Genomic DNA, 25042 nt, shown 5'->3' on the forward strand with positions numbered 1-25042 from the left:
TTCACCTGTCAGTGCTCACCTTTTAGATCAAGGTTCTTGACTCCATTGATGACCTGAGTGACAGCCTTGGCATCCACCTTCAGAGTATGTGTGTTGCTGCTGTCTCTACAGACGAGATCCGGAATGTCCCCCCGCCCATTATCGGTACAGACGAGTTCCAGATCGTGCCCCACCTCATTATCACTACACACGAGATCCACAATGTCCTCCCGCCCATTAACACTACAGACGAGATCAGGAATATCCCCCCTGTCCATTTTACTGACGTGACCCGGAAGGTCCCCTACTCATTATCACTACAGACGAGACCCGGAATTTTGCCCCGCCAATTATCACTACTGACGTGATCTGGAACGTCCGCCTGCCCATCATCACTACAGATGAGAACTGGAACGACCCTCCGCCCATCATCACTACAGACAAGGACTGAAACGTCCCCACACTTATTATTATAGACGAGATCAGTAACGTCCCCCCACTCATTATCACTAAGGATCCAGAATGTCCCCCTGCTCATTACCACTTAGGACAAGATCTGGAACGTCCCGCAACTCGTTTATATTAAGTTTTGGGCACCACATTTTAAAAAAGACATCAACAAACTGGAGCAAGTTCAGAAAAGAGCGACCAGAATGGTGACCGGTCTGCAAACCCTGTCTTATGAGGAAAGGTTGCAGGATTTGGGAATGTTTAGTTTGCAAAAGAGAAGACTGAGAGGAGACTTAATAGCTGTCTACAAATATCTAAAGGGCTGTCACATTGTAGAAGGATCAACTTTATTCTCATTTGCACAAGGAAAGACTAGAAGCAATGGGATGAAACTGAATGGGAGGAGACACAGATTAGATATTAGAAAAAACTTTTTGACAGTTAGAGTGATCAATGAGTGGAACAGGCTGCCACGAGAAGTGGTGAGTTCTCCTTCAATGGAAGTCTTCAAACAGAGGCTGGACAGACATCTGACTGGGATGATTTAGCGAATCCTGCTTTGAGCAGGGGGTTGGACCAGATGGCCCAGGAGGTCCCTTCCAACTCTACGATTCTATGATTCTATAAGACGAAATCTGTAACATCCCCCAAGTCATTATCACTACAGATCCAGAATGTCCCCCCGCTCTTTATCACTACAGACAAGACCTGGAACGTCCCACCACTCAATAGAACTACAGATGAGATCTGGAATGTCCCACAGCTAATTATCACTAGAGTCGAGACCCGGAACATACCATCACTCATTATCACTACAGACAAGATCCGGAATGTACCCGGCACATTATCACTACAGACGAGATCCAGAATGTCTCGCGCTCATTATCATTACAGATGAGACCCAGAACGTACCACTGCTTATTATCACTACAGACGAGATCCGGAACGTCCCACGGCTCACTATCACTACAGATGAGACCAGGAATATCCCACCGCTCATTAGCACTAAACACGAGACCTGGAATGTCCCACTGCTCATTAGCCCTACATATGAGATCCGGAACAACCCCTGCTCAAAATCATTACAGACGAGATCCGGAACGTCCCCAGCTTATTATCACTACAGTCAAGAACTGGAACGTCTCACAGCTCATTATCACTACAGATCCAGAATGTCCCAGGGGACTCATTATCAATACAGACGAGACCTGGAACGTCCCATCACTCATTAGCACTACAGATGAGATCCAAAACGTCCCCCGCTCATTATTCCTACAGACAAGATCCGGAACGTCCCCTGCTCATTATCACTATAGATGAGACCTGGAACGTACCACCGCTCATTAGGACTTTACAAGAGAACTGGAATGTCCCACCGCTTATTATCATTACAGATGAGATCTGGAACGTTCCACAGCTCATTATCACTACAGACGAGACCAGTAATATCCCACCGCTCATTAGCACTACACACGAGATCTGGAACGTCCCACTGCTCATTAGCACTACAGACGAGATCCAGAACATCCCCCGCTCAATATCACTACAGACGAGATCTGGAACGTCCCCTGCTTATTATCACTACAGACGAGATCTAGAACGTCCCACAGCTCATTATCACTACAGATCCAGAATGTCCCGGGGGGCTCATTATCACTACAAATGAGACTTGGAATGTCCCAATGCTCATTAGGATTACACACGAGACCTGAAACGTCCCACCACTCATTAGGACTACACAAGAGACCTGGAACATCCCACCGCTTATTATCACTACAGACGAGATCCGGGACATTCCACAGCTCATTATCACTACAGACAAGACCAGGCACGTCCCACCACTCATTATCACTACAGACGAGACCTGGAACGTCCCACTGCTCATTATCACTACAGATGAGATCCAGAACGTCTCCCCGCTCATTATCACTACAGACGAGATCTTGAACGTCCCCCCACTCATTATCACCACAGACGAGAACCGGAACATCCCCCACCTATTATCACCATAGACCAGATTCGGAATGTCCCCCAGCTCATTATCACTACTGATGTCATCTGAAATGTCCCCCAGCTCATTATCACCACAGACGAGAACCGTAATGTCCCTCCCGTCCATTATTACTACTGACGTGATCCGAAATGTTCCCCCGCTCATTATCACTACAGACGAGATCCACAATGTTCCCCCGCCCGTTAACACTACAGACAAGATCCAGAATATCCCCTGCTCATTATCACTACAGACAAGATCTGAAACATTCCCCTGCCCATTATCACTACTGATGTAATCCAGAAGGTCCCCCGCTCATTATCACTACAGACGAGAACCAGAACATCCCCCCACACATTATCACTACTGACGTGATCCAGAAAGCCCGCCCACCAATTATTACTGCAGAGGAGTACTGGAACGTCTCTCCGCCCATCATCACTACAGACAAGGACTGGAACGTCCACACATTCATTACCAATACAGACGACAACCGGAACGTCCCCCCACTCATTATCGCTACAGATCCAGAATGTCCCCTCACTCATTATTACTTCAGACGAGACCCGGAACGTCCCCCCGCCCATTATCAATACTGACATGATCCAGAACGCCCGCCCACTCACCCATTATTACTACAGAGGAGACCTGGAACGTCCTTCTGCCCATCATCGCTACAGACAAGGACTGGAACGCCCATTCTTTACCACTACAGACGACAACCAGAACATCCTCCCACTCATTATCACTACAAATCCAGAATGTTTCCTCGCTCATTATCATTACAGACGAGACCTGGAACGTCTCACCGCTCATTAGCACTACAGACGAGATCCAGAACGTCCCACAGCTCATTATCAATACAGATGAGACCTGGAATGTCCCACCGCTCATTAGCACCACAGACGAGACCGGTAACGTCCCACAGTTCATTATCACTACAGACGAGACCTAGAACGTCCCACCGCTTATCATTACAGACGAGATCCAGAACGTCCCACAGCTCATTATCACTACAGACATTATACGGAATATTGCCCCGCTCATTATCACTACAGATGAGATCCGGAATGTCTCCCGGTCATTATCACTACAGCAGAGATCCCGATCGTCCCTCGAGATTAGGAACATTCCAAGATGGTTCAAGAGAAGAAATCATGATTATATATTTTGCCATCAGATCAAGCTCACTAAGTGACTCCCTGGTAGCTTATTCTGTTGTCTACTCCATACTGTGATATACAAAGGTTGTAAAAACCAATCAATCTAAAACATTTAACCCCTTCACGACATGCACCATACTAGTACAGCGAATGTCGTGTCTCCTCCTTTGATGTGGGCTCCGGCGCTGAGCCCACATCTTTCCCGGCACATGTCAGCTGTTTTGAACAGCTGACATGTGCCTCTAACAACTGCGCGTGGAATCGCGATCCACCCACGGTTGTTAACCCATTAAGTGCCGCTGTCAAACTCTGACGGCGGCATTTGCTTCCTGCAAGCGTGCCAGAAATCCCGCCCATCAGTAACCCCATCACGTGATCACGAGTCACCGATGAGTCGGCATGACAACTAGAGGTCTCCAGCAGACCTCTATGGTTGTCATTGCCGGATTGTTATGAGTGCCACCTGGTGGTCGGCGCTCATAGCAAGTAAGCAATTCTGATCATCTCCTGTATGTAGCAGAGCCGATTGGGTTACGGCAGCTTCTAGTCTCCCATGGATACTATTGAAGTATGCCATAAGTAAAAAAAAAAAGTTTTTAAAAATATAAAAAAAAATATAAAAGTTCAAATCACCCTCCATTCACCTCATTCAAAATAAAACAATAAAAAAAAAATCAAACATACACATATTTAGTATTGCCATGTTCAGAATCACCCGTTCTATCAACATAAAAAAAGAATTAACCCGATCGCAACCTTTTCTTGGTTGCCGCATTAAAATGCAATAATAGGCAATCAAAAGATTATATCTGCACCAAAATGGTATCATTAAAATCGTCAGCATGGCACTCAAAATATAAGTCCTTACTTAACCCGAGGTCATGAAAAATGGAGACGCTACCGGTCTCGGAAAATGACGCTTTTTTTTTTTTTTTAACAAACTTTGGATTTTTTTTCACCTATTAAATAAAAAAGAACCTAGACATGTTTGGTGTCTATGAACTCGAAATGACCAGGAGAATCATAATGGCAGGTCAGTTTTAGCATTTGGTGAACAAGGTAAAAAAAAAAAAAAAAAAAAAAAAAAAAAAAATCAAAAAACAGTTGTGGAATTGCACTTTTTTGCAATTTCAAACACATGTGGAATTTTTTTCCCATTTTTTAGCATACAATATGATAAAACCAATGGTGTCGTTCAAAAGTACTTGTCCCACGAAAAACAAGCCCTCACATGGCCATATTGACAGAAAAATTAAAAAGTTATGGCTCTGGAAAGAAGGGGAGCGATAAACAAAAACGCAAAAACTAAAAAGGGCTCCATCATGAAGGGGTTAATAAAAACCCAATGCAGAATACCTTATGATATAATAAGTGAACCACATGAAGTCACTGCAGAAAGTACATCACAAACCTGCTGTTTACTTCACCTGCCAGTGCTCACCTTTCAGATCTAGGTTCTTGGCTCCATTGATGACCTGAGTGACAGCCTTGGCATCCACTTTCAGAGTATGGGTGTTGCTGTTGTCTCGAGTGATCACCACATGATGCCACTGGTTGTCGTTCAAGGGTCGGTCACTGTTACCTTTGATGACATTCGGGCCATTTCCAAGGTCAAACACATAGTGGATGTACCTGAGGAAAAAGGTTGAATCAGCCATCACAAGGCAAGACATGCACAGCCTTCCTAACCTCTCATGAGCAGCATCCGATCTGAGAATTGTCCCATCTGCTGCATCCACATCCTGAACACACAGCTGAGTACAGTTACCCCGTCACACATGGGTCTGGGAATCTGAGGGGAGAACTCCAATTTGTGACTCTAGCTCCCTAGGTTAGGGGTGCTCCACAACTCAATAACTCAGCTTGCACCCAACCCCTCCATGGATTCAGCCTGCATCATTGATGATGGAGCCACTACCGTCTGCAGGACACTGAGAACATCAGATGTTTCCCATCTATGGACTGTAAACTCTCCACCTACAGCAATGGCGACTCTCTGTAGCTGAGCGGCATTTAATCATCTCACAGCACGACTGACTATATGAGAGAAGTGCTGCTCTGTACAGTTCATGACTATGCAACCTGCTGCAGATCTCAGCCATGCTGACTGTAGTCTCCACTGTATGGCCCATCTGCAGCCCTTGTCCCAGCCTCTCCTTCCCACTTCCTAGTCTTATTCCTTGTCTGCTCATACCCCTTCACCAGCTCCACAGCGATGAAGTCGTTGCCATCTCCGCTGTTGAAGAGAATGAAGCCATCAGGTGAGATGGTCTTGAACTGGAAGAAGAGATGCATGGAGGTGTAGGCCTGGAGAGTAGAAAGGGTCAGGTAGCTAGCCTTGGTCCGAAAGGTGACAGGATCAGCAATGATGGGCCGGATGCCAAACCGTGCCTTCAGCTCACAGTAGTCAATGTCTCCATTCTTGCACAGGTCAATGTAGAGCATGCCGTTGAACATAAGGCTCTGGAGGTGTCCTATAAACTTTGAGGGCACGGAGGAGGCAAAGCGTTTCTCTGTCATGGAGCCAGTCTCAATGTTGTGGAATTCTAAACGGGTGTGATCACCCGCCATGGTACCTAGGTAATGGGATCAAAATCATTATGTCTTCATATCACATGTGCAGAACAGAAAGACAAATACAGGAGGCGCCAGCAGAGCACAAAGGCACAGATCGTGGTCCAATGTCGCCATCTGCTGGCACAACAAAAGAATGCAAGAAATCAGAAGTGTAATACACAGCGATCACTGCACCTCAAATAAAACCGCCACCTCATCAACCCAACATCAAAACATTACATATAACGATAAAGACCATTGTCTCCTCTCACCTTCTGCCACATCATCATCCACGGTAAGTTTAAGGGTCTTCCCACGTCGGACCACTCTGACAGTGTGCCACTCATTATCATTCAGCTTCTGCCCCGCATAGAGAGTCTCAGGCCCCTTACCTAATATACGGTGGAGAGAGATGTTACTGTCACACCAATCACAAAGCACACAAAATCAGGAGAGTGAAAGCCACTACCGAACCTCTGCTCATTATAACCACTGGATATTATACCCGACAAGTGACTGGACAACGTGGGGTTACTGTATATAATATACCGGTTAGTGACTGGATATTATCAGGATGGATCAGTCAGCGCTGGCTATTATATATAATGTACAGATCAATGACCGGGTATTATCAGGACGGATCAGTCAGTGCTGGCTATTATATATAATGTACAGATCAATAACCGGATATTATCAGGACGAATCAGTCGGCGCTGGTTATTATTATATATAACGTACAGATCAGTGACTGGATATTATCAGGACGAATCAGTCAGCGCTGGTTATTATATATAATGTACAGATCAATGACCGGATATTGTCAGGACGAATCAGTCGGCGCTGGTTATTATATATAATGTACAGATCAGTGACCGGATATTATCAGGACGGATCAGTCATCGCTGGTTATTATATATAATGTACAGATCAGTGACCGGATATTATCAGGATGGATCAGTCAGCACTGGTTATTATATATAATGTACAAATCAGTGACCGGATATTATCAGGACGGATCAGTCATCGCTGGTTATTATATATAATGTACAGGGATCAGTGACCGGATATTATCAGGATGGATCACTCAGCGCTGGTTATTATATATAATGTACAGATCAGTGACCGGATATTATCAGGACGGATCAGTCAGCGCTGGTTATTATACATAATGTACAGATCAGTGACCGGATATTATCAGGACAGATCAGTCAGCGCTGGTAATTATATATAATGTATAGGGATCAGTGACCGGATATTATCAGGACGGATTAGTCAGCGCTGGTAATTACAGTGGGGAAAAAAAGTATTTAGTCAGCCACCATTTGTGCAAGTTCTCCCACTTAAAAAGATGAGAGAGGCCTGTAATTGACATCATAGGTAGACAACTATGAGAGTCAAAATGAGAAAACAAATCCAGAAAATCACCTTGTCTGATTTGGCAACATTTATTTTTCAAATTATGGTGGAAAATGAATATTTGGTCACCTAAAAACATGCAAGATTTCTGGCTTTCACAGAACTGTAACTTCTTCTTTAAGAGGCTCCTCTGTCCTCCACTCATTATCTGTAGTAATGGCACCTGAACTTGTTATCAGTATAAAAGACACCTGTCCACAACCTCAAACAGTCACACTCCAAACTCCACTATGGTGAAGACCAAAGAGCTGTCGGACACCAGAAACAAAATTGTAGCCCTGCACCAGGCTGGGAAGACTGAATCTGCAATAGGCAAGGAGCTTGGTGTGATGAAATCAACTGTGGGAGCAATAATAAGAAAATGGAAGACATACAAGACCACTGATAATCTCCCTCAATCTAGGGCTCCATGCAAGATCTCACCCCGTGGGGTCAAAATGATCACAAGAACGGTGAGAAAAAATCCCAGAACCACACAGGACCTTGTGAATGACCTGCATAGAGCTGGGACCACCGTAACAAAGGCAACCATCAGTAACACACTATGCCGCTTGAGACTCAGATGTGCCAGAGACGTGTCTCCCTGCTTAAGCCAGTACACGCCCGGGGCCCATCTGAAGTTAGCTAGAGAGCATTTGGATTATCCAGAAGAGTATTGGGAGAATGTCATATGGAAACCAAAGTAGAACTCTTTGGTAGAAACAAAACTCGTTCTGTTTGGAGGAGAAAGAATGCCGAGTTGCATCCAAAGAACACCAGACCTTCTGTGAAGCATGGGGGTGGTAATATCATGCTTTGGGGCTGTTTCTCTGCAAAGGGACCAGGACGACTGATCCGTGAATATGAAAGAATGACTGGGGCCATGTATCGTGAGATTTTGAGTGCAAACCTCCTTCCAAAAGCAAGGGCATTGATGATGAAACATTAATGGGTCTTTCAGCATGATAATGATCCTACAACGCCAGGGCAATGAAGGAGTGGCTTCGTAAGAAGCATCTGAAGGTCCTGGAGTGGCCTAGCCAGTCTCCAGATCTCAACCCCATAGAAAACTATTGGAGGGATTGAAAGCCCATGTTTCCCAGCGACAGGCCCAAAATATCACTGCTCTAGAGGAGATCTGCATGGAGGAATGGGCCAACATACCACCAACACTGTGTGCCAGTATTGTGAAGACTTACAGAAAACGTTTGACCTCTGTCATTGCCAACAAAGGATATACAACAAAATATTGAGATTAAATTTTGTTAATGACCAAATACTTATTTTCCACCATAATTTGAAAAATAAATCTTGCCAAATCAGACAAGGTGATTTTCTGGATTTGCTTTCTCATTCTGACTCTTAGTTGTGGTCTACCTATGATGTCAATTACAGGCCTCTCTCATCTTTTTAAGTGGGAGAATTTGCACAATTGGTGGCTGACTAAATACTTTTTCCCCACTGTATATATAACGTACAGATCAGTGACCAAATATTATCAGGATGGATCAGTCAGCGTTGGGTATTATACATATTGTACAGATCAGTGACCGGATATTATCAGGACGTATCAGTCAATGCTGGTTATTATATATAATGTACAGATCAGTGACCGGATATTATCAGGACGAATCAGTCAGCGCTGGTTATTATATATAATGTACAGATCAGTGACCGGATATTATCAGGACGGATCAGTCAGTGCTGGTTATTATATATAATCTACAGATCAGTGACCAAATATTATTAGAAGGGATCAGTCAGCGCTGGATATCATATATAATATAGAGGGACCAGTGACTAGATACTATCAGGACGGATCAGTCAGCGCTGGTCCTTATATATGATGTACAGTCAGTGCTGGTTATTATATATAATGTACAGATCAGTGACCGGACATTATCAGGATGGATCAGTCAGCGCTGGTTATTATATATAATGTACAGATCAGTGACCGGATATTATCAGGAGGGATCATCAGCGCTGGTTATTATATATAATGTACAGATCACTGACTGGATATTTTCAGGACGGATCAGTCAGCGCTGGTTATTATATATACAGTAATGTACAGATCAGTGACTGGATATTATCAAGACGGATCAGTCTTCGCTGGTTATTATATATAATGTACAGATCAGTGACCGGATATTATCAGGACAGATCAGTCAGCACTGGTTATTATATATAATGTACAGATCAGTGACTGGATATTATCAGGATGGATCAGTCAGCGCTGGCTATTATATATAATGTACAGATCAGTGACTGGATATTATCAGGACGGATCAGTCAGCGCTGGTTATTATATATACAGTAATGTACAGATCAGTGACTGGATATTATCAAGACGGATCAGTCATCGCTGGTTATTATATATAATGTACAGATCAGTGACCGGATATTATCAGGAGGGATCATTAGCGCTGGTTATTATATATAATGTACAGATCAGTGACCGGACATTATCAGGATGGATCAGTCAGCGCTGGTTATTATATATAATGTACAGATCAGTGACCGGACATTATCAGGATGGATCAGTCAGCGCTGGTTATTATATATAATGTACAGATCAGTGACCGGATATTATCAGGAGGGATCATCAGCGCTGGTTATTATATATAATGTACAGATCACTGACTGGATATTTTCAGGACGGATCAGTCAGCGCTGGTTATTATATATACAGTAATGTACAGATCAGTGACTGGATATTATCAAGACGGATCAGTCTTCGCTGGTTATTATATATAATGTACAGATCAGTGACCGGATATTATCAGGACAGATCAGTCAGCACTGGTTATTATATATAATGTACAGATCAGTGACTGGATATTATCAGGATGGATCAGTCAGCGCTGGCTATTATATATAATGTACAGATCAGTGACTGGATATTATCAGGACGGATCAGTCAGCGCTGGTTATTATATATACAGTAATGTACAGATCAGTGACTGGATATTATCAAGACGGATCAGTCATCGCTGGTTATTATATATAATGTACAGATCAGTGACCGGATATTATCAGGAGGGATCATTAGCGCTGGTTATTATATATAATGTACAGATCAGTGACTGGATATTATCAGGACGGATCAGTCAGCGCTGGTTATTATATATAATGTACAGATCAGTGACTGGATATTTTCAGGACGGATCAGTCAGCGCTGGTTATTATATATAATGTACAGATCAGTGACCGGACATTATCAGGATGGATCAGTCAGTGCTGGTTATTATATATAATGTACAGATCAGTGACCGGATATTATCAGGAGGGATCATCAGCGCTGGTTATTATATATAATGTACAGATCAGTGACTGGATATTTTCAGGACGGATCAGTCAGCGCTGGTTATTATATATACAGTAATGTACAGATCAGTGACTGGATATTATCAAGACGGATCAGTCTTCGCTGGTTATTATATATAATGTACAGATCAGTGACCGGATATTATCAGGACGGATCAGTCAGCGCTGGTTATTATATATAATGTACAGATCAGTGACTGGATATTATCAGGATGGATCAGTCAGCGCCGGCTATTATATATAATGTACAGATCAGTGACTGGATATTATCAGGACGGATCAGTCAGCGCTGGTTATTATATATAATGTACAGATCAGTGACTGGATATTATCAGGATGGATCAGTCAGCGCTGGCTATTATATATAATGTACAGATCAGTGACCGGATATTATCAGGACGGATCAGTCAGCGCTGGTTATTATATATACAGTAATGTACAGATCAGTGACTGGATATTATCAAGACGGATCAGTCATCGCTGGTTATTATATATAATGTACAGATCAGTGACCGGATATTATCAGGAGGGATCATTAGCGCTGGCTATTATATATAATGTACAGATCAGTGACTGGATATTATCAGGACGGATCAGTCAGTGCTGGTTATTATATATAATGTACAGATCAGTGACCGGACATTATCAGGATGGATCAGTCAGCGCTGGTTATTATATATAATGTACAGATCAGTGACCGGATATTATCAGGAGGGATCATCAGCGCTGGTTATTATATATAATGTACAGATCACTGACTGGATATTTTCAGGACGGATCAGTCAGCGCTGGTTATTATATATACAGTAATGTACGGATCAGTGATTGGATATTATCAAGACGGATCAGTCTTCGCTGGTTATTATATATAATGTACAGATCAGTGACCGGATATTATCAGGACGGATCAGTCAGCGCTGGTTATTATATATAATGTACAGATCAGTGACTGGATATTATGAGGATGGATCAGTCAGCGCCGGCTATTATATATAATGTACAGATCAGAGACCGGATATTATCAGGACGGATCAGTCAGCGCTGGTTATTATATATACAGTAATGTACAGATCAGTCACTGGATATTATCAAGACGGATCAGTCATCGCTGGTTATTATATATAATGTACAGATCAGTGACCGGATATTATCAGGAGGGATCATTAGCGCTGGTTATTATATATAATGTACAGATCAGTGACTGGATATTATCAGGACGGATCAGTCAGCGCTGGTTATTATATATAATGTACAGATCAGTGACTGGATATTTTCAGGACGGATCAGTCAGCGCTGGTTATTATATATAATGTACAGATCAGTGACTGGATATTTTCAGGACGGATCAGTCAGCGCTGGTTATTATATATAATGTACAGATCAGTGACTGGATATTTTCAGGACGGATCAGTCAGCGCTGGTTATTATATATACAGTAATGTACAGATCAGTGACTGGATATTATCAAGACGGATCAGTCATCGTTGGTTATTATATATAATGTACAGATCAGTGACCGGATATTATCAGGAGGGATCAGTCAGCGCTGGGTATTATATATAATGTACAGGGATCAGTGACCGGATATTATTAGGACGGATCAGTCAGTGCTTTGTTAATGTTTGTGTGGCGTACGTTGCTGTTGTGGTGGGGTGGTTTGGAGCTGGGGGGGCTTTGCTTTGCAGCATGGGTGCTGGGGGGGTGTTGGGTTGCTCCCCCTGCTGTGTGCTGATGCTTTTCCAGTGGCATCACTGCAACTTTTAAGATAGGAATTAGGGACCCACTGAGATATTCGCTGTGACATGGCAGCAGCTTCATACAGTCTGATCAGATTGTTAAACTAAGAACCTCAAGCTCAGTTTAGTAAACTTTTGCCCAGCGGCATCAGATCAACGTCTGTTATGTCTTTGGTAATGTTTATATTGCACAGAGGTTTAAGTGTATGGAATAAAATTCCTTTAATTCGGCATCCAATAGTCCAGTAATTCTGATAATCCAGCTTGTGTTTCTGGCGCAGAACTGTCTAATAATCTGGAATCTTCTCACACCAGAAAAAAGAGCAAATAGAACAATTATTAGACTATTTTGATTATGATAAAAAGATGATTGCATATTAGTTTTGCACAATGAACACTATCACCGAATTACATGACCACTCCATCTTCCATCTGATAATCTGGAATGATTAACAACATGGCACCTGGTTGACCTACTGATCCCGGATTAAAGGAATTAAAAGAAAAAAACAAAAGATAAAACAGAACACAGTGAATTGCCGGTATTAGGATTAAAAAGTGTAAATCATTCTGACAAGCAGTCAATCATTTTATCACGTGAATTTCAGTCATTTTGTACCATAATTACCTTATTCCTTCCCTCTGCCTCAGCCCCAATCTTTACCCGGCCACTGAATACACACCTTTCCCCTGGACGCCAACCCACTCCTTTTCCCCCCTGGCCCATCTACCCTCGCCTTTCCCCCCAGCCCATCTACCCTTGCCTTTACCTGCGGCCCATCCACCCACGCCTTCCCCCCAGTCCATCCACCCAGGCCTTTCCCCCTGGCCCATCTACCCACATAATCCCGATTCCCCTGGATGAGGCTGGCATCAGTATTTATGTTTTGTGCTTTTTGTTTCCCTGCAGGCCAGATATTTGTGAGCAGAAAGCCAATTTCAAAACGTTTTAATGTGCTCTATGTAATGCAACAGTTTCGGCGCAGTGTCATTTCCAGGGAATAACACTTCATTTTGGGATCACCTACAGTTACAGATGATTTTTGGGGTCACAGCAGTAGGACGCACTATTATCGGTATATTGGCAGAGGACACTTACAAGATATTCAGAGTGCGTAATGCATGTGGCAAAATAAATGCAAGTTTTCAATATACTGGGGCAATGGTCGCAGTCTGCTAATTAGGGTGTACACACTTACAGAGATATCAGATTTTTTAGTTTTGTTGTGGCACCCATTATATGCAAAAGTGAAACCAGTAAAGGAGGCCATAATAATGGTCATGTACAGTTGTGGCGAACAGTAGAGTTGAGCGAAACAGGTCGGCCAGATTCATAAGTCGCCGACTTATGGCAAAGTTGGGTTTCGCCGACCGGAATCCGACCACAGTGTGAAGTCGGCCATGTGGTCGGCAAAACGAGCGCCAAAGTCGGATTTCCCAGAATGCTTGCACGTGACTCTTTTCAGCCACTGAAGGACGTACACTGTGGGCAACGAGATGACATGTGCAGCGTCCGGGGGGAGAGAGGGAGGAAGAGAGAGAGTGAGAGAGAGATCGTTAGGAGTGTTAGGGACACTGCCTCAGGGGAGTGCAGGAGGTCTCCACGTCCCCATTCCCTATTGCAGGACCCACCATTGTAACTGTTTCCCCGGTGTTCCCCTTGTGTGTCCTGGTGTTAGTGCCGTCCTGCGGGTTGCGGCACAGAGGACAAGTCACTCCGTGACATTATCACCAACCTTTCCTTTTTTTCTGGTGAACCATGACCCATATACAGGTCTCTACCCAACTGCTTCAACCCCTCATTGATGAGCTTAGGGTGCTGCGTGGTGAGGTCGTGCATAAGCTGCAGCAGTTGGTGGGGTTTGGGGCCTTGGTTCAGGTGCAGGCTCAGCCAGAACCCAAGATATCCCTCCCTGACAGGTTTGCTGGAGGGAGAGATAAATTCTTGGTTTTTCAGCAAGCCTGTAAGTTATAATTCAGGCTTCGCCCTCGTTCATCAGGGAGTGAGGAGCAACGGGTGGGAATCATTATGTCCCTTCTTAAGGGGGATCCCCAATCCTGGGCCTTCTCCCTGCCGGTCGATTCACCATCTTTAGGATCCGTGAACGAGTTTTTTGCGGCATTGGCGCTATTGTATGGGGATCCTGATGGCATCTCCCTTGCGGAAACCCGACTCCGTAGGATTAAACAGGGAGCCTGGCTTGCTGAGGAGTACAGCTCAGAGTTCAGGAGGTGGGCCACTGACACGCAGTGGAATGACCCTGCACTTAGGAGTCATTTTGTGCAGGGCCTGTCTCCAAAGTTGCAGGATACTCTGGTGCAGTACGCCGCCCCCAGATCGCTGGAGGCCTCCATGTCCCTTGCCATCCGGGTGGATAGACGCCTCAGGGAAAGACATACACCTAATGTGCCCCCTATAGTCCTCACTAGAGAGGAGGACACACCAGTGCGGACTGAGGAACCCAGGCAGCCCGGAGTTGTTGGTGCTAAAAAGGGGCTGCCTGTGGGTCACCGTGGTGTGGGGGTATGTTTTTCCTGTGGGAAGCCAGGCCATTTCATAAGAGCCTGCCCAGTGCGTGCCAAGTCTCCAGACGAACCCATGCAAGTAGGAGGAACTAGTTTTCAGACAGTGTTGCCTATGGTTCGTGGAGTGGTGGGGGCATGTTTTCATTGTGGGCAGACTAATCATGTCCTAAAGGCTTGCCCAACGAGCACAAATTTATCTATTGCAGCTAAGAAGCCGCATCCCCCTGGTCGTGTGGAGGAAGACGACCTGGGAGTGTATATTTCCTCCATTATGCCCTCTCAAGGTACTATGTCAGCAGAAGTGGTGGTTGGCGGGGTACCTGAGGGCATATGCCACGGGGCAGTTGGGACAAAGCAGGAGACGTGGAACCTGGGCCCCTGAACTGCCCCTCAGGCTAAGGGTGTGCCCTGACTCTCCTTAACTTGGGGGTACACTTGAAGGTAGTGAGGTCCAAGTCCCCGACCTGTCCCTATCTTCTGTTTAGCCCTGAGCTAAACCACCAACCCCCTCCCCTGGAGGTGAGACAGGGAATAAGTGAACTGCACCCAATAACTCACAAAGGAAAATAAAACAGACACCACAGGGTTAAAGCAACTAAAACCCAAAGCTTAGCTTTGCTCTGCTGCAAATGCTCCAAGCAACAGAGTAAGGATCCGATCAGCATCCAGCAGCAACTCCACTGCTCCAGATAAGCTGAACCCCCTCTCCACCAGGTAGGTCCAGTCTTCACCATGGTTGGATAACAAATGAACAATATTACCAACAGTGATTTACTGCACATGACGACCTATTATAGGAAGGAGGGGGGAGTAGTCATCACCTGTTGGTTAATTCAAACGTGTAGTAACCCCAGCGGCCACCGGGGGCAAAACCAGCACCAAAACTACTAAAGTTGTAGTAAACCCCAGCGGCCACCGGGGGAAAAAGGAAAAAGGTTTCTATAAGAATCCACATTTTGCCACGGCTCCAAAAATGGACCATGACAGCATACCGGTGCTTGTGGACAGTGGAGCAGAAGTCAGTCTGGTGGATGCTCGTTTTGTTCAGACTCATGGCCTGAGGTGAAACACAAAAAGAAAGCACAGAATAACAAATGTGCAAAAATACCCTGCAGTAAAAAATATGACAATAATCAGCAAGTGCTGGTAAAAAGATGACAACAAATACAGGGTATTTAGTTGATACTTTTTTTGCAAAAAAGTTTATACCAAGCCACTCCACCTCGTCAAGGTAACCCTCGTCAGGTTTTAAATACATTAGATAGGGACTGCTCCATTAAGGGTTACCTTGACGAGGTGGAGTAGCTTGGTATACACTTTTTTGCAAAAAAAAGTATCGACTAAATACCCTGTATTTGTTGTCATCTTTTTACCAGCACTTCCTGATTATTGGCATTTTTTACTGCAGGGTATTTTTGCACATTTGTTATTCTGTGCTTCAGTCAGTGGGTGGTGTGAACACTGTCTGACCGACTTGTTCACATTTGTGCGTCACGTGTTTTTAATCCATTTTTTTCCTTGCTTTTGCATGGTTTGAGAAACCCCACCCCTCTCTTGTGTGACATGCACATAAAGAGCCGTCTTACACCACGTGCCCATACTAGGAAGCGCCTGTCTTAATCCTGTTCATTTAGACACTGTTCATATGTTCAGCTTTTAAATACATTAGATAGGGACTGCTCCATTAAGGGTTATCTTGACGAGGTGGAGTGGCTTGGTATACACTTTTTTGCAAAAAAAGTATCTACTAAATACCCTGTATTTGTTGTCATCTTTTTACCAGCACTTGCTGATTATTTTCATATTTTTTACTGCAGGGTATTTTTGCACATTTGTTATTCTGTGCTTTCGTTTTGTTTCAGTCAGTGGGTGGTGTGAACACTGTCCGACCGACTTGTTCACATTTGTGCATGTCACATGTGTTTTTAATCCATTTTTTTTCCTTGCTTTTGCATGGTTTGAGAGACCCCACCCCTCTCGTGTGACATGCACATAAAGAGCCATCTTACACCACGTGCCTATACTAGGAAGCGCCTGTCTTAATCCTGTTCATTTAGACACTGTTCATATGTTCAGGTTTCAAATACATTAGATAGGGACTGCTCTATTAAGGGATACCTTGACGAGGTGGAGTGGCTTGGTATACTTTTTTGCAAAAAAGCGTATCAACTAAATACCCTGTATTTGTTGTCATCTTTTTACCAGCACTTGCTGACTATTGTCATATTTTTTACTGCAGGGTATTTTTGCACATTTGTTATTCTGTGCTTTCTTTTTGTGTTTCAGTCAGTGGGTGGTGTGAACACTGTCCGACCGACTTGTTCACATTTGTGCATGTCACATGTGTTTTTAATTCATGGCCTGAGGTGTAAGACGCTGGCCAAACCCCTAAGCGTCCAGGCCATTAACTCTGTCCCACTGAGCCGGGGGAGGTTGACCCAAGTCGTAGAAGACATTCAGCTGTGTATAGGACGTCATGAAGAGTCCCTGTCTTGCTACGTCTTGGATGGAATGCCAGTACCTATGGTTTTAGGCCTCCCTTGGTTGAAAAAACACAACCCGGTCATAGATTGGCGGTCTAGGGAAGTAGTCTGCTGGGGGCAGTCATGTGAGGGCTGGTGCCTGGGGGCTACTGTCTCTGCCGTCTTTCTACAACCGTCCCCTTCCTCTCCAGTGGGGGCAGCAGAGTTGCTGCCGGGGAGTAGGGGCAAGTCTCAACCCTCGCCAATGGCGAACCCTGAGAGGCGCAGGCCTCCTAGTAGGAGGGGTCGGAGGGTGGTGGTACCCTGTGTGAATTGCGGGGGTGTGAGTGTGGTGCCACAGGGGGACGCTTCTGTTGTCAGTTATATAAAGAGTTCACCGTCTTGTGACAAACGAATGTGTGGCAATAAACGTTCAGGTCCAGACCTGTGTGTGAACGAGTATGTATGGGTGGCCACCAAAAACATCCAGTGGAAGTGTGTTGCTGGGTTTGGAGTTCCCAGGCGATTGGGCCGTATCGGGTGTCGGCCATCCTCGGCCCAGAGACTTACCAGCTGGAGTTACCCCTTAATATGTCCATACACAACTCGTTCCCCAAGTCGGCGCTTTGGAGATTTGTGGTGCCTCCGGAGCATATATTGCCACTAACTGCTGCCACGTTTGTCAGAAACCTGAGAATCAGGTAGTTGCTGGGGTGAACCCTGGACCTGGACGTCCCCACTGTAGGTGGTTTTCTGGTGAGGAGCGGTCTTGAGGGTCCAGAGGCTCCTCATTGAGGGGGGGTACTGTCACGATCCAGGTTGGATTGTGACAGATTTAGCACATGTAACCTTTTTTTTCCTTTAAGCCTTTGGCTTAAGGTTAGTTTTGCCCCACGTGGCCGCTGGGGTTATTACACTGTAGTTGCTTTAGTTCTGGTTTTGCCCCCCGGTGGCCGCGGGGGTTATTACATGTAAATTACCAAGCAGGTGTGATTACCCTGGCTCCTACCTATAAAGGAGTATCAGGTGTTCTCAATGACTGTTGGTGATATTGTTCATTCCCAACCAACCTTGGTGGTGAAAGGAGCTATTGAGAGAAGTTCCTTGCAGCTCAGGCAGAGCTTTGGAGTAGCAGCTATTCAGGTGGAAGCTGTATCCAGGTGCCGTACTCTGTTGCTTGGTGCAATAGCAGCAGAGCAAAGCTAAGTTGTGTGTTTTCCCTGTTTTGTTGTATTTTCCTTGTGTGTATTAGTACAGTGGTGGGATTAGTATCTGCACCATCCAGTTCACTAGTAAGGGATAGGTGAAGGGCGAGCTAGGGATTAAGGTATCCAGCTCGGCGACAGGTGAGGAACCTGTATAGGGATCGTTAGGGACACTGCCTCAGGGGAGTGCAGGAGGTCTCCACGTCCCTGTTCCCTATTGCAGGGCCCACCATTGTAACTGTTTCCCCGGTGTTCCCCCTGTGTGTCCTGGTGTTAGTGCCGTCCTGCGGGTTACGGCACAGAGGACAAGTCACTAAGTGACAAGTTTACAACTCAGGAAGGAGAGAGTAAAAAGCAATAGCATTCCACCTATAGCGACACAAGGAGGAGTCTATAGAGTAAAGTGCCCCCACATACAGTGACACAGGGAGAAGCCTATAGAGAAGCGTACCCTCCATCTACAGCGACACATGGAGGAGCATACAGAGAGGAGTGCACCCCAACTACAGAGACGCATGGAGAATATAGAGAAAAGTGCTCCCACCTAAAGCGACACAAGGAAGAGCCTATAGAGAATCTTCCCCCACCTACAGCTACACAAGGAGGTGCATATAGAGAAGAGTGCACCCCATCTAGGGCAACACATGGAGGAGCCTAAAGAAAAAAGTGCAATCACCTACAACGACACAAGGAAGAACCTAGAGAAAAAAAAGTGTCCCTCACCTACAGCAACACAAGGAGAAGCCTATAAAAAAGTGTGCCCACCTACAGTGACACGAGGAGTCTATAAAAAAGTGCCCCCACCTACAGCGACACAAGGAGGAGCCTATAGAGAGAAGTGCCCCCACCTACAGCGACACAAGGAGGAGCCTGTAGAGAAAAGTGCCCCACCTACAGTGACACAAGGATTAGCTTATAGAGAAAAGTACTCCCACCTACAGTGATACAAGGAGGAGTATATAGAGAAAAGTTCCCACACCTACAGCGACACGAGGAGCATATAAAGAAGAGTGCACCCCACCTACAGCGAAAGATGGAGGAGCCTATAGAGAAAAGTGCCTTCACCTACAGGAACACAACTAGGAGCTTAAAGAGAAAAGTTACACACCTACAGCGACACAAGGAGGAGCCTATAGAGAAAAGTGACCCACACCTACAGCGACACAAGGAGCCCATAGAGAAAACTGCTCCTAGCTAAAACAAAACAAGGAGGGGCCTATAGAGAAAAGTGCACCCACCTATACTGACACAAGAAGAAGCCTTTAGAGAAAAGTGCCCCCACCTACAGCAACACAAAGAGCAGCATACAGAGAAAAGCGCCCCCTACCTACAGCAACACATGGAGTAGCCTATAGAGAAAAGTGTCCTTACCGACAGCAACTCAAGGAGGAACCTATAGAGAAAAGTGCCCCCCACCTACAGTGACACAAGGAGGAGCCTATAAAAAGAGTGTGCCCACCTATAGCGACACGAGGAGAATATAGAGCAAAGTGCCCCACCTACAGTGACACAAGGAGGAGCCTATAGAGAAAACCACCCCCACCTACAGCGACACAAGGATTAGCCTATAGAGAAAAGTGCTCCCACCTACAGCGACAAAAAGAGGAGCATATAGAGAAAAGTGCCCCCCCCACTAAAGCAACCCAAGGAGGAGCCTATAGAGAAAAGATCCCCCATCTACAGTGACACAAGGAACAGAGTATAGAGAAGTGCCCGCACCTACAGTGACACAAAGAGGAGTCTATAGAGAAAAGTTCCCCGCAACTAAAGTGACACAAGGAGGAGAATATATAGAGAATAGTGCACCCACCTACAGCGACATAAGGAGGAGCCTATAGAGAAAAGTGCCCTCCACCTACAGAAACACAAGGAGGAGCCTACAGAGAAAAGTGCCCCAACCTACAGTGACACAAGGAGAAGCCTATAGAAAAAAGTTCCCCTAACCTACAGCAACACAAGGAGGAGCATATAGAGAAAAGTGCCCAACACCTACAGTGACACAAGGAGGAGCCTATAGAGAAAACTGCCTCACACCTACAGTGACATATGGAGCAGCCTACAGAGAACATTGCCCCAACCTACAGTGATACATGGAGAAACCAACAGACACAAGGAAGCACCTACAGAGAAAAGTGTCCCCACCCAAAGTGACACAAGAGGAGCTTATAAAGAAAAGTGTCACCACCTACAGTGATACATGGAGGAGCCTACAGAGAAAAGTGTCCCCACCTACAGAGATACATGGTGTACTGTATTGAAAAGAGAGCCCCCACAGACACATGGAGGAGTCTCTAGAGAAGAGAGCCCCCCAGCTACAGTGACAGTGGAGGATCCATATTATTTGGGGCTGCTTTGCTGCTTCTGCAGCTGGACGCCTTCAAAATGGTAGTGGAATATCAGAGATTATCAGAACATTTATAGCAACATGTGCTCCCAAATGTAAGAAAACTACAAATCTGATGCTACAGTAGGAAAATGACCCCAAGCCACATCCAGACATACAGAAGAAAGGTGAGGAAGGGACCAAAGCAGCATCTACACTGGTCAGCAATGGTCCCGGGCTCCATCCAATCAGGAATATTTGGAGAGATAAAATCTGATATTGGAAAACTGAATCTGCAAAAGTCCAAGAGCTGGAGAGAGTCGTAGTGGAAGAAAGTCCCAGCCGATGCTGGCCAGAAACACCATCGTGTATAGCGGCCGCCGGTATCACAAAGTGCCGGCACCCGGCCCACCACATCTCTGTACTTCTGATGTACGGTGTCAGGACGACTGATCTGTGCAGTGTATATATGCGTACAGGACAAAAGTTTCATTACGGTCCTATAGAGAAGAGTGCCCCATAGGTACAGCGACACATGGAGGAGCCAATAGAGAAGATTGCCCCCCAGCTAGACATATCGAAGATCCAAGAGAATGATGCCTCCCACCTAGAGTGACACATGGAGGGTCCTATAGAGAAGCGTGCCCCCGACCTACAGAGATGCATGGAGCCTATAGAGGAGTGCGCCCCACATATAGCGACACATGGAGGAGCCTATAGAAAAGAGTGCCCCACAACTACAGAGACACATGGAAGGTCCTATAGAGAATTGTGTCCCCTACCTACAGTAACACATTGAGAAGTCCACAGAGAAGAATGTCCCCCACCTACCTCAACACATGAAGGAGCTTATAAAAAAAAAAAAGAGTGCCCTCACCTACTGTGACACATGGAGGAGACTATAGAAAAGAGTGCCCCACCTACAGAGACGCATGGAGGATCCTATAGAGAAAAATGCAGATCTGTGCAATGTATAGAGGCTGCCGATGACACTAGGTGTTGGCACTCAACCCACATCACCCACTACATCTCTGTACTTCTGATGTACGGGGTCAGGACGACTGATCTGTGCAGTGTATAGAGGTAGTTGGTGTCACCAGGTGCCGCCACCCCGCCCACATCATCCGCTACATCTCTGTACTTCTGATGTACAGGGTTAGGACTACTGATCTGTGTAGTGTATATAGGCCGACAGTGTCATAAGGTGCCGGCCCACTACATCTCTGTACTTCTGATGTATGGGGCCAGGACGACTGATCTCTGCAGTGTATAGAGGTCGATGGTGTCACCAGGTGCCAGCACCCAGCCCACGTCACCCACTACATCTCTGTACTTCTGATGTACGGGTTCAGGATGACTGATCTGTGCAGTGTATAGAGGTCACCGATTTCACTAGGTGTCGGCATCCGGCCCATGTCACCCACTACATCTTTTGTATGGGATGAGGACGACTGATCTGTGAAGTGTATGGAGGTCGCCAGTGTCACCAGTTGCCAGGACCCGGCCCATGACCTGTACTATTGATGCACGGGGTCAACACGACTGATCTGTGAGGTGTACAGAGGCCACCGATGTCACCAGGTGCCAGCACCTGGCCTACGTCACTCACTACATCTCTGTACTTCTGATGTACAGGGTTAGGACGACTGATCTGTGCAGTGTATACTGACCGACAGTGTCATCAGGTTCCGGCCCACGGCACACTACACCTGTGTACTTCTGATGTACGGGGTCAGGATGACTAATCTGTGCAGTGGAATTGGAGGTGATATTAATATATTCTCATTATTCACAATTGCCCCCTCTTTTCTAAGTTTTGAGATTGGCTTTTTAAAATAAACAGATGACCAATAATGTTCCGCACAAATGTGTGAAATAATTTCTCAGTAACAACAGATCTCAGTGAAGTAAAAGATGAAGTGACACAGAAAAATAATTTAATGTCCTTAATTTGGACCTGCAGACAAACTCAAGCAAATTTTGAACCATTTTGCAGCCTGACTGGTGAGAGAGCAAACCACCACGACACCACGTGAATAGCCGCATGCTGCACGTATTAGTGTTAGGCGCCAAAGGTGCAATGTCCTAATGGTCTGCCCGCATATGTCATTACCATGTCAGGTCACTCAGGGGGGTAACTGCAATTAAGGAGGATTCAGAGCATTTATGTTCCCGACTTGTATCAGCAGGCACTGGCCGGAACAGTCCTGTTTTGTCTGTGGGCGGTATGTTATCCAACCATGACAGCAGCCCAGAATGTTCCCTTACCACTCATTGATTGACCATTATTCCAAATAATGCAAGACTGTCAGTCATTGGGTGGGATCGCCCATGGGACCAGAGGAAGAATCTCTGTCACAAACATCCTTACCCAGACCTTTAAAGTCTAATGGTAAATAGGGGGCCCAGAGGTAATGTGATGCACGATAATATCTTTTGCATGTGTCATTTTTGCCAATATCTGAATGTATTATAATTCACCAAAGTTTGGGCTATTTGGATGAATCTGCCCCTGGATACATCCCAGCCCATTATTAACAGAAAAGTGGCATCACCTGACATCTGCATGGCGTCACCAGCGCCTCCGTCCTCAGCAGCGTCCTTCAGATCTCAAAGGGATGAGGCATAGGGAGGAGGCACGAGTATGTTATCAGCTCTTAGGGTTCACTACTGGGGAGGTGATCAGTAAGATGCACATGCAGAGACCAATATGTCCTGTAAGGACTGACCGAAGACATCATCCCACCTGCTGCAATCCACAAGACCCCATACTATATATTACCAATACAATAAGATTGTCACTGGGATGGGTCGCATACAGAAGATCTGTGCGGAGATAAACTCTCAACATCAAATTGAATGAGACTGAGTCAATTATAGGGGAGTGGACCAAGAATTGAAGAACCGCTGAGCTCTGATGATATAGTTTATATACACAATAAATCTACATAAATAGTCACCAAGATACAAGTGCTTCTCACTAAATTAGAATATCATCAAAGAGTTAACTTATTTCAGTTCTTCAACACAAAAAGTGAAACTCATATTATATAGAGTCACTACAGAGTGATCTATTTCACGTGTTTATTTCTGTTAATGTTGATTATTATGGATTACAGCCAATGAAAACCCAAAATTCATTATCTCAGTAAATTAGAATAATTATCAAACAAAACACCTGCAAAGGCTTCCTAAGTGTTGAAAAAGGTCCCTTAGTCTGTTTCAGTAGGCTCCACAATCATGGGGAAGACTGCTGACCTGACAGATGTCCAGAAGGCAGTCACTGGCACACACTCCACAAGGAGGTTAAGCCACAAAAGGTCATTGCTAAAGAAGCTGTCTGTTCACAGAGTGCTGTATCCAAGCATATTAATGGAAAGAAGAGTGGAAGAAAAAAAGTGTGGTAGAAAAAGGTGCACAAGCAACCGGGATAGCCGCAGCATTGAATGGATTGTTAACCCCTTCATGACCCAGCCTATCTTGACCTTAATGACCAAGCCATTTTTTTGCAATTCTGACCAGTGTCCCTTTATGAGGTAATAACTCAGGAACGCTTCAACGGATCCTAGCGATTCTGAGATTGGTTTTTTTGTGACATATTGGGCTTTGTGTTAGTGGTAAATTTAGGTCTATAATTTTTGCGTTCATTTGTGAAAAAAAGCGGAAATTTGGCGAAAATTTTGAAAATTTCACAATTTTCTAATTTTTATTCTGTTAAACCAGTTATGCGACACAAAATAGTCAATGAATGACATTTCCCACATGTCTACTTTACATCAGAACAATTCTGGAAACAACATTTTCTTTTTGTTAGGAAGTTATAAGGGTTAAAAGTTGACCAGCGATTTCTCATTTTTACAACAAAATTTACAAAACCATTTTTTTTTAAGGGATCACCTCACATTTGAAGTCACTTTGAGGGGTCTA

The 25042-nt window shown here is 45.0% G+C and overlaps 1 protein-coding gene across 4 annotated transcripts in view; it reads right to left on the reverse strand.

Moving 5' to 3' along the window:
* NRXN3 (neurexin 3) overlaps positions 1-25042 on the reverse strand; it is a 512486-nt gene that overhangs the window by 207168 nt on the left and 280276 nt on the right. For all 4 annotated transcript variants that reach the window (XM_073587115.1, XM_073587106.1, XM_073587097.1 and 1 more), the window contains 3 exons: positions 6414-6533; positions 5780-6161; positions 5027-5217 (listed from right to left, as the gene is read on the reverse strand). In XM_073587115.1, the coding sequence (XP_073443216.1) occupies positions 5027-5217; positions 5780-6161; positions 6414-6533 (693 nt within the window). The remainder of the gene's footprint in view (positions 1-5026; positions 5218-5779; positions 6162-6413; positions 6534-25042) is intronic.

This window comes from Dendrobates tinctorius, unplaced genomic scaffold (assembly GCF_039654945.1).
Source record: "Dendrobates tinctorius isolate UK_male_01 unplaced genomic scaffold, ASM3965494v1 ptg000010l, whole genome shotgun sequence".
Taxonomy (NCBI): Eukaryota; Metazoa; Chordata; class Amphibia; order Anura; family Dendrobatidae; genus Dendrobates; species Dendrobates tinctorius.